General features: G+C 36.7%; 1 protein-coding gene across 5 annotated transcripts in view; it reads left to right on the plus strand.

Moving 5' to 3' along the window:
* ZFAT (zinc finger and AT-hook domain containing) overlaps positions 1-16,959 on the plus strand; it is a 92,906-nt gene that overhangs the window by 25,942 nt on the left and 50,005 nt on the right. For all 5 annotated transcript variants that reach the window (XM_033011806.2, XM_033011805.2, XM_033011808.2 and 2 more), the window contains 3 exons: positions 3,570-3,743; positions 14,777-14,927; positions 15,205-16,673. In XM_033011806.2, the coding sequence (XP_032867697.2) occupies positions 3,570-3,743; positions 14,777-14,927; positions 15,205-16,673 (1,794 nt within the window). The remainder of the gene's footprint in view (positions 1-3,569; positions 3,744-14,776; positions 14,928-15,204; positions 16,674-16,959) is intronic.

Consider the following 16,959-nt stretch of genomic DNA (forward strand, 5'->3'; position numbering starts at 1 on the left):
AAAAAGTATTGGCAACATGTGAAGTCCCATATCCTTGTCAAAGAATCATTTCTGGAAGGTGCTTGTTCCTCTCAGAAAAGGGAAGAATGAGACGACTGCCATCAGCATGCATCAGATTAGTGAATAAATTTTAACATTAAGTATCAGGATTTGACTTGACCACTCTGCAGAGAGGAGACATTTTTTTTTTTTTTTTTTTCATGTATCCTGAGGGGTGTTGAGAATGTTCATACAAATATTCAGCACTTGTTGAAGATATATGATCAGCAAATCAGTTGAATTTTCTCACTTGCCCTTTTTTTGGCCAATATATCTGAGGGCATTTTGTTTTCTTAAAAGAATTTGCATGGCACTCAATATCTTCCTTGCATCTTTGCAGATACTGAATGTAGTCCTCCTGTTAGTTGCTGGATGTTCTCAGCTAATATTGAGATGGAAGTTGAGATTCAGTCCGTTGTCTGAAGTACCTGCCAGTTTTGTGTTTCTTAAGAAAATATTTTCACATGGCCATAATCTTCATATTTAGTATTCAGCATCTGTGTACAAAGTTTCTATGCGTATGAAATAGCAACATTTTAATAAAGATATATTTTTATATTGCAATTCAGTATATTATTTTAAAATATTTTTTAAATAGCATTTTTGGAGTTCAGGTTTGAAAGCAGGGAGACATAGTCAACTATATTTATTTTAACGTGTCTGTTCTTTTCCATAGCTTTTACCTTTGGTCAAACTGAAGGACCTAGCAAACTAATCTGCCTGATAGAGATGCATTAGGAAAGAAAAACCACATGAAACATTTGTTAGTCTATTACTGTGATAATAGTTACTCATTAGTGTGGATCACTAACAAGCTCAAGTCTGTGGTTTGTCCTATTCTATTTTTTAGTAGAATTCCAATATGCAAAAGTTAACAGAGTTACAAGTTAACATGAAAAGCATGAAAAGGCAATAAAATAGTTTTGTTGTTTGGTTTCAACCACTTTACTTCCTCGTTAAACTGATTAACTCTTGCTTTGTCATGGTTAGAAAGGAGGATTTAGGAGTAGGGTTCTTGGATTCTATTCATATGCCTACTAGGTATTCATTATGTGATCCCAAGAAAAATAGAGTAAATTCCATTGTCCTCATCACAGCTTTCCTTTCAATCTATAGTTCTGGATTTCTTTTAGCTAAAACATGCAAGAAATGACTCAGAGTTTTGTCCACAGGTATATACTTTTTTTCTCCCTAATACTATCACTAACTCTTACTGCCCACTGAACAAAAGCAGAGTAATTAACCCAATTAATTTTTATATTTGTTATTTAACTGTATGTGAAGTAGTGTCAGGGAAACACAATTTTATAAGCAGCTTACATTTTTCGTGTATTCTGATTCTTTATGAGAAGACTTTCTGCTGTTGTTGGCCTGGTCCTACTCTAAAATTTGTGACGATTCATTTTACTGTTGTTAATAAACTGACAAAGGCTGTTTCATGAAACAAATGTGGAAAAATATGTTTGTTTCCTCCCACCCCCATCCATCACACTAAAAGAAAACACTGCACAAGCAGTTTCTGGTCTAAGGGTATATTTCTTTATATTCAAATATTCATTTGAAGTATTGCAGAGAAATGTCAGCGTTAAACATATGTAGTTTTAATATCAATCAGTAATTTACAACTGTATTAAGGGGTTAAATGGGGACATAATGAAACCCTTTATACATATAAAGCAGTAATATTTCCCCAAATCTTAGAAATCTACAGAGAAAAAGGCAGTTGAGAAGATGCATATATCAAGGAGTTTATCTAATGAAATGGAAGAAATGGTTAGCAGGCACTGAAAAGCAGGGCTCTCAAGGCAGAGCATAATTTTCTATAATCTAGAAACTGGAAGCTGGTGCAAAAGCTTTGCTAATGTGACTCCATGGAAGGATGGCTTGCTCATTGTGTTTGAATTCAATTTGCTATGTGGTTGTTGCTCGTTGTAGGTATTGTAAATACAAATTTCAGATTTACAGATTAGTATCAAGTCATTAACAGTTCTCAGTATACACATTTCTGCCTCAGTATGCCTGAGAAATCTAAACTGAATTCCTATGTACTTCATTTCTTTCTGGTTTTGTATCTAGTAAAGAGATTGCAATTTATCCAGGTGGTAGTTACATGATCAGCTCTAACTGCTCTACTTTAGTTTGTGCTTGTGTCCCTCATTTTTTTAAAGAACAGCCAGCACTCTTTAACCCTTTGTTCCATTAAGGTAAGACCATGGGAGACAGACTTGTTTGAATCTCAACTGAATATTAACAAAATATTACTGAAATTAAAACACAGCCATTTCCATCTAGCATATCTTTCAACTGCTTTTTCTATTTGCATGTCATAAACAGCTCTAGACACACTACAATTTTGATGTTACTGGTTTTTATTTATATATTTTTCCCCTATCTCAGTAGAGCAGCTACAACGTGTTATGAATATACATTGAATGAATTATTCTGGAGATTGTGTCAGCTGCTTTAGATTCAGGGGAAAAAAATGAAATTTACTGGATTCATTTATAATTTTCTTCCATCAGTTTTTGCTTTCTTTACTCATTACCTATGGAATGTTTGCATAATACCTTAATTTACCAAGTTTATTTTCTCTAGCATGCATTTTCTATAACTTCATCTAATATAAAGAATTTTTGTTGGTATGAACTCACAGCCCTCTGCTTTTATTTTTCTTTTTTTTAAAAAATAATTTAATATTTCATGATATGAAATATAAATTTCAAATTTATAGATTTTTTAAAATAATTCATAATAATGGAATTCCTCATTTGCTTTAAGGAAGAAATAGCTTCAAGGAATAATTTAACTGATTACTGATTATTCATTCTTATTTCAGATTAGTGTTTTGAATGCAACTGTCGCATTGCTTTCTAGTTAACAGGTCCAAAAGTTATCCAGTTTAAAAGGCTGAAGAGATTCTGAACAGGCCTTCAAGATGAAGAGTTACATGTCAGGAGTTCGGTTGAATCAAAGAAATATTTTGAACCGTAATTATTCTTGAATCATACTGAGAAAGAAAAGTATGTTTCTGGCTACTGATTCACAACAACAGTGGTGAAAAAAAGCGTAATTCAGACAGACTGTTGGAAGACTTTCCATTAAATAAGATGGATAATGATTCTAGTACTAGGAGAGATAAGCCTAAAGTCATCACAACATTAAATATGGAAAGGAGAAAAATTATTTGTTCATTAATGATGAAATCATAAGAAATTCTACAAAGTTTGTAGAATTTTCTCAAAGATCCACTATGATGTCAAGATAATTTAGAGACACAAATGTTTCTGAGAGTCCATTTTTAAAATTCAGATTTTTTCTTTGTCTGTTTTCTCTGTTTGTATCACACTAGTTTTATTAAATGGAGGGAAGAAAGTTCTCCTTTAGGGACACATCCAGCACATCTTGATTTGGTAACATGTATTTCTACAGTAGCATTAATTTTCTCCTAATTCTTTCTTGTAGTGTTAGTGACTGTGTTACGTGCATTTCTTCTGTACATAGTTACATTCTTTTTGATGTTTGCTCTTTAGGTAATGATTCTGACGTTGACCTTGACAGGAAGGAAGATGAGCGAGAAAAAACTCCAAAGAGGCCCAGAGTTCAGAAAACAGAGAAAACTCCATCAACTAAGGAGACTGAACAGGTTTCAGGAGCTAAAAATCCTATTATAAGTGTGGTTTTGACAGCCCATGAAGCTATTCCAGGTAATTGGAATCACCAATTATATAATCAAATTCATTTTTGTCCATCCTGACACCGTATAAAATAATCATTGGTCTAAGACTGAACAACTTAGCATATTTATTATCTTAAAAATATTTAGTATTATTGGATTATCTTGATACAGAATCATTGCATCTGGTAGCTACATAATTTTAGAACTACTGTCACATTTCTTCATAGTTATGACAAGTGCTGGACCTGAGTGTTGTTATCTCCATTATCATCAGTTATCTTTAGTCTGTGAAGAGTTTTAAACAGTGACCAAAGAACAGAAAAGTGTTTTTCCTCTGTAATGTCTTTATTACAGCTCTTGATTTTTGTGTATATTTATGATAAATGCAAATTTGTTTATGAAAACACAAACATCTTAGTGTATATATAACTTAATATTTATGCATGCAAATCGTTTGACAGAAAATATATATATATATTTGAAAATCAAGTAAAGTTCCTATATAATGATTAAAGGATTCTTCATTTGTAAATTTCTATAGTGCATTTTCATCAAAGGATTTTGGAATAATATCAAACTATTTGTTTTAAAACTAGACTTGCATTTGCCTGTTTATATAAACCATTCACTCACCTGACTAACAGAATCACTTTTTAATGGTTTTGTCCATTATTTTCAGCTTTGTAGCTTTATTGTTCTCCTTTTCATTATTCCTAACATTTCAGACCATTTGTTTTGCTTATAGCTCTCAGAACAACTAGAATGTATGTATTTATTTATTTTATTGTTCTGGGTTGGAAGCTAGCTGGATTTTCTGTGTTATTCTTTAATATCTATAATATGCTTGGACTTTCTTTGCTAAAATGAATTTTTAATTGGGATAGTAGAGGAAGCTGGATAAGCTCACCTATGAATATCCTGGGTGTTTAGAAGGGAAGTAGAAAGCACCTTCACATTCATTGTTTGAGAAGCATCACATAAGGTTTTGGACTGTTAAAACTTTGGTCTTACAATATTGTAAATAAAGAGGAAGGTGAAGGAAGACTGATGAGCAGTGGAAGTGTGGAAACCTGGCTCCATGGTGGCTTGAGGTCTGCACCACTTTGTTTCACTAATCACAGGCACCTTTCTGTTGTGTGCTGTAACCCTGGGCTCTTTCCTAGCTCTTGCTAAACACTAATTTTCCAACTGTGTCTCCCACCTCTTTTACCTCTTTACCACTGCATGTAGCTTCTCCCTGTCCTGGTGCCCATTCCCCTCACTGCCACAAATGAGGCTCCCCTCATGTCCCCTGCTCCTTCCTCTGGGCAAAGGGGAACGTGCAATGCTGGTAAAGGGGCTCATGTAGGTGTTAGTAAATGGCTTCATATAGGTGCTGGTGTACGGATTTATACACACATCTTCTCTTCCTCAGGGCTTTTGGTGAGAGATGTGATTGGGGTCTCCTCTCTGCAATTGCTAAATTTTTGTCTTTGAGATCTTTACATTTCTGGCAAGGACTAGAAGAATTTTCAAGGGGGAGAAGGAAAGTCATAGTAGACAGTGCAATCAAAGACCCATTTTCTTAAGAAACTAGACTAAAGAGGTGAATGAAAAAATAATAAATACAGATAGTGAAGAAAATGCAGTAGGCATGTGATGTGGAAGAGGAAATGAAAATCTAGAGGAGACTGGTGCCTTAGTTACTACCTAGTGAAATTTGTCTTTGGGCAACAAAAATTTGGGTTTTATTTACACATATGCTTTCTGAGTGACTCAAAATATTGAAACAACTTCAACTTTGGGTCTGTTTAGGCATAGTACATATTACATTCAGAAGTCTGTAATGAACTGAAGGGATTTATGGTCAAATGTGAACCTGCAGCTATTTTTGAAGGTCCTCTCATTTATTTGGTTGATGATTAGTAATCTTCTTATGTTCAAGTTCCCAGCTAAAATGTGTGTAATAAAAAAGTCACTGTTGTTAAGACAGTTATGAATTATCATACTACATTTCAGAATTTGGAAATTCTAGAAGATATATAAGTGGTTAACTCTTTGAAGATTGAAATGAAAAATATTCTATTTAATACAATTATGTTTTAATTTATTTTTCATTGCTTTTCCTTCTATTTTTTCATTAATTTCCATGATCTATCTATATTTCAATGTCACTATCAAGTCTCTAGGCTGTTCTCCTTTCTCAGTAATACTTTAATGTCTGGAGTTTTTATAAAGATATTTCACAGTCTTTTATTCCACTTTTCTGGAGATTTATCATGTGCTGAAGAAATGAGTTATTGCTGTAGACTACTGTTGAAGAATATAAATAGATAAAACATTTCTCCCTTCTCCACTGCTTTCTGTGTGCTAGATCATCTGTAAAGTTAAGTTGAAAATAAAGTTTAAAAGTGCTTAAGCACTATCAAAACTTAGTCATCTTTCTGCAAGCATTAGCATTCTGAAGCCACCTGTTATCTAGCTTTAAAGTTGCATAGAAGTATCCCTTTTTTGTCTAGTGCAGTAAAATCCTCTTGAAGATATCTGATAAGCATTCTGTTAATTAGGAAAATAGAGAAAGCTTTAAGACCTAGTTATATTTTACTCATAGTATAGAGGAAATATTCTGACTGTCTCCTTTCTTAAATGGAAAATGCTTTTAGGAGTAATACATTAACAGTTTGCTGTAATTTTGCTACACGCTAGGTTTGGGACACTGCTTTACATCATGTGTTCGGTAGATTATGACTATACTGCTTTCTTCAAAATCCCTTTGAACAAACAGATCAGTTATTTTTTAACTTCTCAGAAAGAATGGTTGGACAACATTGATTTTTCCTCATGTTCCTTTTCTCTAATGTTTACTTGGCGGGCATATGAAAGGTAATAGATTCACAGCTTTAGAAATTTTAAAGCTTACATTAACCCACAGAGTAAATACAACTTGAATAAAAGTGGTAGATTTTTTTCTGTGCAGGCGCAGAACTACCTTAACAGGATTGAGAGGTGGGCCTGTGCAAACCTCATGACATTCAGCAAGGCCAAGGTCCTGCACGTGGGTCAGGGCAATCCCAAGTACAAATACAGCCTGGGCAATGAGTGGATTGACATCAACCCTGCCAAGAAGGACTTGGGGCTGTTAGTGGATGGAAAACCGAATATGAACCAGCAATGTGCACTCACAGCCCAGAAAGCCAACCGTATCCTGGGCTGCATCAAGAGAAATGTGGCCAGCAGGTCGAGGGAGGGGATTCTCCTCCTCTACTTTGCTCTCATGAGACCCCACCTGCAGTGCTGTGTCCAGCTCTGGGGCCAACAGTATAAGGAGGACATGGACCTGTTGGAGCAAGCCCAGAGGAGGCCATGAAAATGATCAGGAGGCTGGAGCATCTCCTTTATGAGCACAGGCTGAGAGAGTTGGGGTTGTTCACTGCAAAGAAAAGAGAAGGCTCTGGGGAGACCTTATAGTGGCCTTCCAGTACTTAAAGTGGGCTACAGGAAAGATGGGGAGGGACTCTCTATCAGGCAGTGCAGTGATAGGATGAGAAGTAATGTCTTTGAAAGAGTAGATTGACACTAGATATAAAGAAGAAATTATTTGCTGTGAGGGTGATGAGACACTGGAACAGTTTGCCCAGAAAAGTTGTGGCTGCCCTCTCCCTGGAAGGGTTCAAGGCCAGGTTGTACGGGGCTGGGAGCACCCTGGTCTAGTGGAAGGTGTCCCTGCCCATGGCAGGGGGGTTGAAACTAGGTGATCTTTAAGGTTCCTTCCAACCCAAAACATTCTGTGATTCTATAACTGCAGGGACCCAAAGACATTGAAGAGTGGGAGTGCTGTGTTCATGAACACATACACCTGGTATCAGACTAAATGTAGTACAGTTTTTCCTAGGCATCTCAATTAAGAATGAGAGTGAATAACTACAATTATGCACGTCTAAAAATACTTTGTTTTGAACAGCAGATACTTTTCTTCATAGACTTATTTTTAAGAACCAGTGAGTAAACTATGCCAAATACTAAGTCTTCTTGTTTTTTAATGTATTTTATTTCCCATGTTTAAATTCTGTGATATTATCAAAGCTTCTAAAACCAATTTATTATTCATGTTCAATTACTTTGATTCAGGAGAGTTTCTACTTTGAACATTTAAATAAAGTTTTATGTGAGTCCTATAATATTTCAAAGACTCAGCTTGTTACTAAGAGAGTTAGTTTAAGTTCCTGTGAAGATGGTCAATGGTAGAATTCTTGGTTTTTTTGGTAGAGCTCAAGATATACAAAAATAGCATAAAGTATTTAATTCTTGATGCTAATTATTTTGTGGTTTCTAAAGAAGTTGAATTTTTTCTCCTACAAATTCTTAATAAAACACTGTGCAGGTTTTTCTGTCTTTGATTTCCACTGAGGAACCACTATCCCTAAAAGATCAACTGTGTTCTCTTGCTACTATACCCTGTGCTGTAATTTATGAACACTGGCTTCATTAGCCCATTGACATTTTTGGGAAGTGGGGAAGAAATGGAAGAATGTAATTTTGATTACTATTTTGGGACTGACTTAGTTTAACTGATGACAGTCTTTTCCGTTAAACTGATAAAAGTCTTTTCTGTTTAAGATGACTTCTTATTTGTAGCTCACGGAACGATGGTTGTGCGTTTATGACACACCTGAATGGATTTAACATTAGACTGTTGCCAAGGGAGCTTTCCTGCTTGTCTCTTATGTCCCTGTTCACTTCCCCTCACTTGCACCGGCACTAGTGCTTGTGGCAGCCTGTAGTAAACTGATTAAAAAAACTGGTAAAATAAATACACACACATGTGCACATGCACATACACACACACATGCACATTTTCTCTGCCAGAGAATTTTTTTCCTACCTGTTTTGCTTATGAAAATGCCTCACATTGGGGCCACACAAGTTTCAAAAGTGGAAGAGGGAAGGCGGTGTCAAAATGAGTCTGTCAGGGGAAGGGAGGAGGATGGGATAAAGAACCTGGGTCGGTAAGTATAGATGGCTGTCAAAGGGGTAATCCTGTCCTCCTGCCCCAGGCCCTGGCCACACATTCCTGTCCTTTGGATCATTGTGATTTGGATCATTATGCAGTTGTGTGGTAAAAAACACCAGAAAACTAACTGCGTTTTCAGGAGAGACATGGTGTAGATTTTAGCCAGATCCTTTCTCTGATCCTCTTTATAAACTCCTGTGGTGTCACTTTTAAGGCATCATGAACATGTAGTTGAGTGGAGTGCTAGAGAAAAGAAGCTAACCTTATATTGATTTAAAGCAAATATGGAATTAAGCAAGGTTAAGAAAATTAAACTTTTCTCCTTTGAATGGGAGCAGGTATCTGTATTACCATGGGGTTACAGATTGACTTAGCACAGCCAGTCTAATGTCCAGTTCTGTTGAAGGGGGTAGTAGTCTTCATTCCACCATACACAAGTCTGTGTTTCTATTTCTTTGTCTGAGTTAAAATGTGTTTAAACTCATAGTGAGCTAATCTACAAAAATATTAAAAGGTTCTGTTGCTCTTTTTTAAGCTTTATTTTGGGGAGGAGTATGTTTGCATGGGGAACATTGGGTGTTATGGGTAGAGTTAGTTTCTGTTGGTTTCACTGTCAGAACTCTTACCAGGGATGATATGCATTTGGAGCACATTCCATAGGATATTGTAGAAGCTGAAAAAATACATTCCTTCCAAAAGAGATTGTAAGAAACAAATATTTACTTCATACCCTTAGCAAATTATTTTACCTGTACAGACCAGAGTACCTACATTATGAAGGTTTTTTTTAGACTTAAGCTACAGTGCTTTTTTTTTAAAAAAAAAGGTTCATCTAGTTGGATCAGGTGTCTCTAAAGGCAGATTGTCGCATCTCTGTAGAAGGGAAATAAGAAACTTATTATGTAAAGCCTCTCAGATTCTGACAGCCATTGAGCTGGTGGCTGCATCTGGATCGTCATATTTAATGTGTATCTATTCATTTGTCTAAATCCCTTCTTGAATACATTTGTATTTTCTGTCTCTGTAGCATTGTGCAATAATTGTTCCATAATTAAATTACACATAGGGTGAAAGTGTATATTCTTTTATTTTGTTTTAAGTCTGCTGACTGCTTATTTCTTTGCTGCTCTTTGTTCGTGGTTTATGAGATAGAGAATGGTTATTCACACTTTTTTTACAGTATTATTAATTGTAGAAGTTTTTCTGATATTCCTCTTTCATTTATCTTTCTTCCAAGCTGAAGGTGTCTGAGATATGTGTCCCTTTTCCATACAAAATACTTCTGATTTTGTCTTTGTTACTGTTTCCTGGTTCTTCTATATCCTTTTTGTTGCCCATACGTGAAGTTGTAGGAGGTTCACAGAATTTAGATGGATTTTACTAGGAATTTGGTTGATGATGTTTCCTGTTTTATTTCTGATTCATTCCTAATAATTCCTTCCATTGCAAATACCTTTTAGACTGTTGATAAGTATTGGAGAGCTCTGTAGTGAAGGGCAAGCTACTTTTCTAAGGGCCAGATAGACTGTAAGAGATTAGAGGCCATCACTGAGTTTGAGCCAGAGATAAAGCACACTGGGTAATGCTTATCTGTAGAAGTTGTCAGAATGTCATGAGGAACTCAAATCTTATTACTCTTAAAGCAGATTTACTCAGAGCAGATGATTACTGACTGAAAAGAGGAAAGCAAAAGGCATAAATAAAGTCTAGTAAACTAAAGTCCATTCAGCATTTAAAATGGAGATGTAGTGCTGGAGGAAGAATTTTTGTAAAAGAAATAAGCAGTACAGTTAGCCTCTTTTTTTTCCCCTGGTATTTGCATACTCTGACTTCTAGAAATTATTGTCCAGGGAAGCAGTTAGGAAAACTTTTACCGTCCTTATCGGCATATGATATTTTTAATGGAAAACCAGCCCTTGTATCTTGTTTGCCTTACTCTTACATTTTTTTCGAGCCTGTGGCTGCTTTTAGAGTTGTGAATATTGAGGGCATTGTTTTGGGATGTAGGACGTGGTTTCACTATCCACTGGCTTGGGTAGATCCTAGAAAACAAGTTTCTCACTTTCTGGACATATACTTTAGTCATTAGTTTATGACACAGCAGTGATTGCTGTGGCTACTGGTCCATTAGGAGCTCATACTTAGGCAGCATCCCAAGTGGATGAATGCTTCCATATCTTTTAAGGGTAGGAGGTAACTTCCTAACATGAGGAGATGCAATTGCCTACTGTGAGCAAATACTCATGTCCCCATGTTCGAAGAATTGAATCTCCCTCTTAAAGTTTTTAGAGGTATTTGCCTGTTAACTGCATGGGGAATATAGGCTATAGTGCTAGGATGATTTCAAGTATGCAAAATACTGGTGAATTAGTACTTATCTAGTCCACCTAATTTAGATGATTAAAATTTTATACTGAGAACACAGCAGTCTATTAAACAGTTTAACCGTCTTTTCAGTAAATGCTTAAACATCCTGAAAGGCAGAAGGGCACAGAGAAGGTTCATTGCAGAGCATTTAATGAGGATCTTTGTCTCACCTTCAGGAGAGGGGAGGCCTGGAAGAGGTAGCAATGTATGTAGAGCAGTTAAAGATCTATTTTATTTTAACTGGGTCATTCTAAATGAAGGGGATCTTGCTTCTATTTTAAAAATATTGAACTATGGGAATACCAGTCTGGTGTCTGTTTTACCATCTTTGTACTGAACCCACTGGTTGAACCATGTCCCCTGTACTGTAATGACAAGCTCCCATCTCACTGGGCTACTATAGTGCAATTTGGGGGCTGCTGTCCTGCTGGACAACCTGGCATTTCTGGGTGAGGGAGTGACAAGAAGAATAGAAGTTGTAATATTCTGGTAACGTTTGGGTTGAAAACTTGGAAGATCAGTTCTGATCAACTGACAGAATCTTTAGTACAGAACTTAAAGCATTATTGAAAAGCAGTAGTCAAAAAAAGCCATTTTTAGATCCATCCAGTTCAGTGAGCAGCAGAGCTATTACAGGCTGTTTATTTACAGAGTTGGCTGATGTCCCATCTGATACAAAAAGCTTCAATAGCCTTACATACTTCCAAATGGCCTCTTCTCAAAATATCTCACTTTAAATCACTCTGAAGTACCCAGATCTCCATCTTTCTCTCTTGTCTTGTCTACAGCACTGCTTTCCTCAATTTAATGTCCTTAAGTCTTTCACACATATTGCTGGGTAACCCCCACTTATTACTGATTTTTCTCTATAACTGTACTCTACCGGCCTTTTTCTTTATGTTTTTGCTGGTCTGCAGGCTGAAAGGCTTTTTTAGGGAAAATAGACTTAGTAATTTGCTAACCAGGTAGTTTTATCTGGGCTATGTACTCTCTGTTTTGCTGTTCTTATAATTGTTATTTCACAGACTTTATATTAATACTGCATATATTTTGTAAATAATATATTCAGGAATGTGCTGTTTGAGTGGAACTAGAATTAATTTCATCCTTTTGTTAAAGGAATAGCTCATGCATCATTCTTTGAACTTTTTCATTTCTATTCAGATGTTTCATTTTATATATACTTATATATGAATAACAGTGAGAATCTGTTAAAAATATGTTGGGTATATTGACTCTGTCTTTTGCTTTCTAGGCTCTCATGTCTCAGATTTCTTTGATTCTTATTGTAATTTTTTTCTGCTGCCATAAAGGTATATTTTACTTTCTTTTCCCTTCAGCTTCTACTCAGGTGGATTGAAATGAGATCAGACACTAATATAATACTGTCCTGGTTTGAATACAGAGGGCCACTGAGCACTACACAGCAGTTGTTCACTCACCCTTTCCCACTCAGGAATGGGAAGGAGAAAATAAAGCAGAAGGCTCAGAAATTGAGATAAGGACAGGGAGGGATGAGTCACCTATTTTGGTCAAAAGACAGACTTAGGGGAAGAAAAAAGAACATCAATTTAATTCAAACATTAACAACACTATTTAACAGACAAAGTGAGAAGCATTACAACGTCTTAAAAACATCTTCCCACCACCTATCACTTCTTCCAGGGCTCAGATTTATTCCCTGTTTCTTCACCTTCTCCCCACCAGCAATGCGGGGGGCAGGGAATGGGAGGGGTTACAATCAATCCTGCCGCTTCTTCCTCCATCTTCCCCGCCTTGCATTCTTCCCCTGCTCCAGTGTAGTGTCCCTCTCACAGGAGACAGTCTTCCAAGAGACAGTCCTCCACAAACTTTCTCTGGCATGAGTGCTTCCCACGGGATGCATTCCTCCTGAGATGCTCCATCATTGGTCCCCCCAAGCGTGTTGCAATCCTCCCAGCCCCAAACTACAACAGCAGGAGCTTCTCCCCATAAAGTCCCAGCCTTCTTCTAGTACAGTCACCTGCTCCAATGTGGGGTCCTCCACGGAATGCAGGTGGGCATCGGCTCCACCATGGGCCTCCATGAGTGGCAGGGGGGGTGGTCCTGCCATCTCACCATGGGATACAGGGTGGGGGTCTCTGCTCTGGCACATAGCCTGCTTCACCCTCCTTTCTTCCCCTGACCTCAGTGATCGCATAGGTGTCTTCCTCACAACTCCAACTCCCCCTCCCGGACTTTCCTTCTTAAATATGTTATCACAGAGGCGCAGCCACCATTGCTGATTGGCTCGGCCCTGGCCAGAGCCAGGTCTGACTTGAAGCCAGGGGAACTTTGAGAAGGTTGTCACGGGGGCCACTGCCCCCTGCCTCACTACCAAAAACTCCACCACACACAAACCTAGCACAAATATCCAAGAAAAAGAAACTAAAGTGAAGCTTATCAAATTTCATTTTTACCTAAGTTGTTAACTTCATTATTTGACTCAAAGATATTTTCATGTGCAACCTCTCTTGCTTCCTTATACCCAGTATATGATAGAACAAGCTTTAATTACAGGTCCTGTAATATTTTTTTCCTAGGATGGATGGGTGTTCATCTATTACTACACATTCAATGTCTTGTTTTCTTTATGTTATTCAGTATATGGTCCCTCATTTACTATTAATTTTTTAGTATCAGACCAGAAAGCAAATTTTTTTTTCATAGATTTTTCTTCAGTACTTGTAAGTAGAATATGAAGATTTCACAAATATATATATATATAAAATTGTAATATATATATATATGAATAAATCCATAAATATACAAATATATATAATTTCAACTTCTGAAGATAATAGCATTTCCATTGAACAAATGGGTAGATGAGTTACAGACAGACAAATAAGTTAAAAAAGGAGATCAATCAATAATGGGTGCTTGGTTTGATATACATGAGGTTTTGTTTTGTTTTTTTCAGTGCAAATTAATTTTTATATGGATTTTCATTACCTTCTATACTAACTATGGGTGCCTGGCATTAAGTTTTTCCTGACACTGCTCAGAAAATAAAGAACACCCAGCTAAATAATCTCAACTCAATCACATCTCAAAATATGTTTATTTTGGCCTCAACTAGCTGTAAAGCTCTGAGGGATAGAATCTGATCCTATTGCATTCAGTAGAGCCCCTTTATTCCTTCTAATAGAGATCAAAAAGTGCACGTGGAACATACTCTTTTATAATTAGGGGATGACAGCATGGCCTAAAATATAAACAGTAAAATACCTGTTTAAGGAAAAGATGTGCAGACTTTTAAATACAGACTAATTAGTGTCTTTTCCTCAGCCTTATTTGTGTAATGGATTAAACAGCTTGGCTGAAGTTTTTGAAGGACGTAATATGAAGAAGAAACAGAAAAAATAAAATTTAATTTTGGAAAGTTACAGTTTTTTAAAGGTGCAAGTATTTGGATACAGGATCTTGTAACAGTAATCATCAAGCACCATGAATAACCCTCAGGGTCAGCAGTCCTGGCGTGTTATTTAAGGATATCTGTGGTGTTAGTACTGATGTCTTCTGGAAGTGTATCCATCATTTTATGCCCATAAATTAAACAAAAGAAACTAAAATAGTTAAACTAATGATTGCAGAATGTAATGTTTTGTTTACACCTGTATATTATAGACAATGCATGTTTTAATATGATGTTTTTAATGAGCATTTTTTGTTCTTCCTTTTAGGAGCCACAAAAATTGTTCCTGTTGAGGCTGCTCCCCAAGAAAGTGAACCCACAACTCCAGAGGCAATGGTTCAAGACCCATCACAACGGAAAGGTTATCAAGAATATGCCATTCAGCAAACCCCATATGAACAGGCAATGAAATCAAGCAGGTAATGTTGAAGTACTTCGATTTGTGTTCACGCAAAATATGAATGAAATGCTCCCCTATCCATTTTCATGAAACTGAAATATTTTCTGAGCTTTTTAAATAAAGGAATAGCTGAAAATAATCTGTGCCTAAATTGTAGAATTTAAAAAGCCTGTGGAGAATACCTTTTTAAAATAAATTAATCATTTCTGTCCATTATGAACATCTAGGGAAATTTTGACATATTATGTGACAAAGTGTCAGTATTGTAAATATAACTGGTTTGGGTTTTTTTTTAGGCTGGGTCCAACTCAACTGAAGATTTTTACATGTGAATACTGTAACAAGGTGTTCAAATTTAAACACTCCCTCCAAGCACATTTGAGGATTCATACAAATGAAAAACCTTATAAGTGTTCATACTGCAGTTATGCCAGTGCAATCAAAGCCAACCTTAATGTTCACATGAGAAAACATACAGGGGAGAAGTTTAGCTGCGATTATTGTACGTTCACTTGTCTCAGCAAAGGCCATCTCAAAGTCCATATTGAAAGAGTTCATAAGAAAATTAAGCAGCATTGTCGCTTCTGCAAAAAGAAATATTCAGACGTTAAAAATTTGATCAAACATATCAAGGAAACGCACGACCTTCAAGATAAAAAGGTGAAGGATGTTTTTGATGAGCTTCGCTTGATGACACGAGAGGGCAAAAGACAACTTCTTTATGACTGCCATATTTGTGAACGCAAATTCAAAAATGAACTTGATCGAGACCGTCACATGCTTGTTCATGGTGATGAAAGGCCTTTTGCTTGTGAGCTCTGTGGTCATGGAGCCACTAAATACCAAGCCCTTGAGCTTCATGTTCGAAAGCACCCGTTTGTATACGTGTGTTCTGTGTGTCTGAAAAAATTTGTCAGTTCTGTAAGACTTCGTGCTCACATCAAAGATGTGCATGCAGATTTGCAGGAAACTTCTGTTTTTAACAGTTCTATCAATCAAAGTTTCTGTCTGCTTGAGCCAGGAGGTGATATCCAGCCAGAAGCCCTTGGTGAACAGTTGTCACAAAGTGCAGATGAATTGACTGTCATGAGTACCAATGCTATTAACATACCACAACCGTCTGCTTGTAAAGGTGATTCAGCAGCTGCAGATGTAAACCATAATGGTCAACATAATGGGGACTTAAAAATTGATACGGTCCCTTCCTTAGAATTTGAAAATCCTCTGGTGGAGAATGTAACAGGGACGCTGTGTCAGACAACAGATATAGCAGTCCCAAACATTCAGTCTTGTGTAGCGTCAGATTGCTTTCTGCTGAAAAATGGTACTTCTGGTCCTGATGAGTTAAAAGTTTCTCCTGCAAATGAAGAGGAATTTAATCACTGCAGTTCTGTAAATGAACGGGGCGAAGAAATTCAGCTTTTGCTGTCTGAGGACAAAAGTTTAAATCCAAGTCAGAACAATACAATGATTGAGAACCTTTCAGTCTCTGAAGAGAGAAAACAATCTGTTCCTTCTAGTGAATCCGGAACAAGCAACCCGCCAATTCACAGTTCAGCAGAAGCCACAAATCCTTTGCCAGCACCAGAAGCTAATGCAGCCATCAGTCCACAGGCAGCCTCTTCTAATGCGGTTACATCAGACAGTGGGAGTGGAGCTGTTGCTTTTATGCAGATCTTGGATAGCTTGCAGAAGAGACAAATGAACACAGAGTTGTGTGAGAGGATAAGGAAGGTTTATGGAGACTTAGAATGTGAATATTGTGGTAAGGCACAGTAGAATTATGTTTGTTTGTTTTTTTTAAATGTTATGTAGTGGGCCATCTATTTTCTGCTCCTATGGTTTATAGTGTTTGATTTGTGTATCTTCATAGCAGTATTAATTCCATAGTTCAGTATGGATTCTGGGGTCCAGCAAGATTTACTTTTTGCTGTATAAACAGCATGAAATGACTCAAATCTTCTCAAAAATCCACTAGCAGAATATAGCAAAGCAATGCTTTGATAGGCTTAATTTTCTGTTGATGTGAAATTTGATGGAATCAGAGTATT

The sequence above is a fragment of the Tyto alba genome, unplaced genomic scaffold, assembly GCF_018691265.1.
Source record: "Tyto alba isolate M040663 unplaced genomic scaffold, T.alba_DEE_v4.0 Super-Scaffold_9, whole genome shotgun sequence".
Lineage (NCBI taxonomy): Eukaryota > Metazoa > Chordata > Aves > Strigiformes > Tytonidae > Tyto > Tyto alba.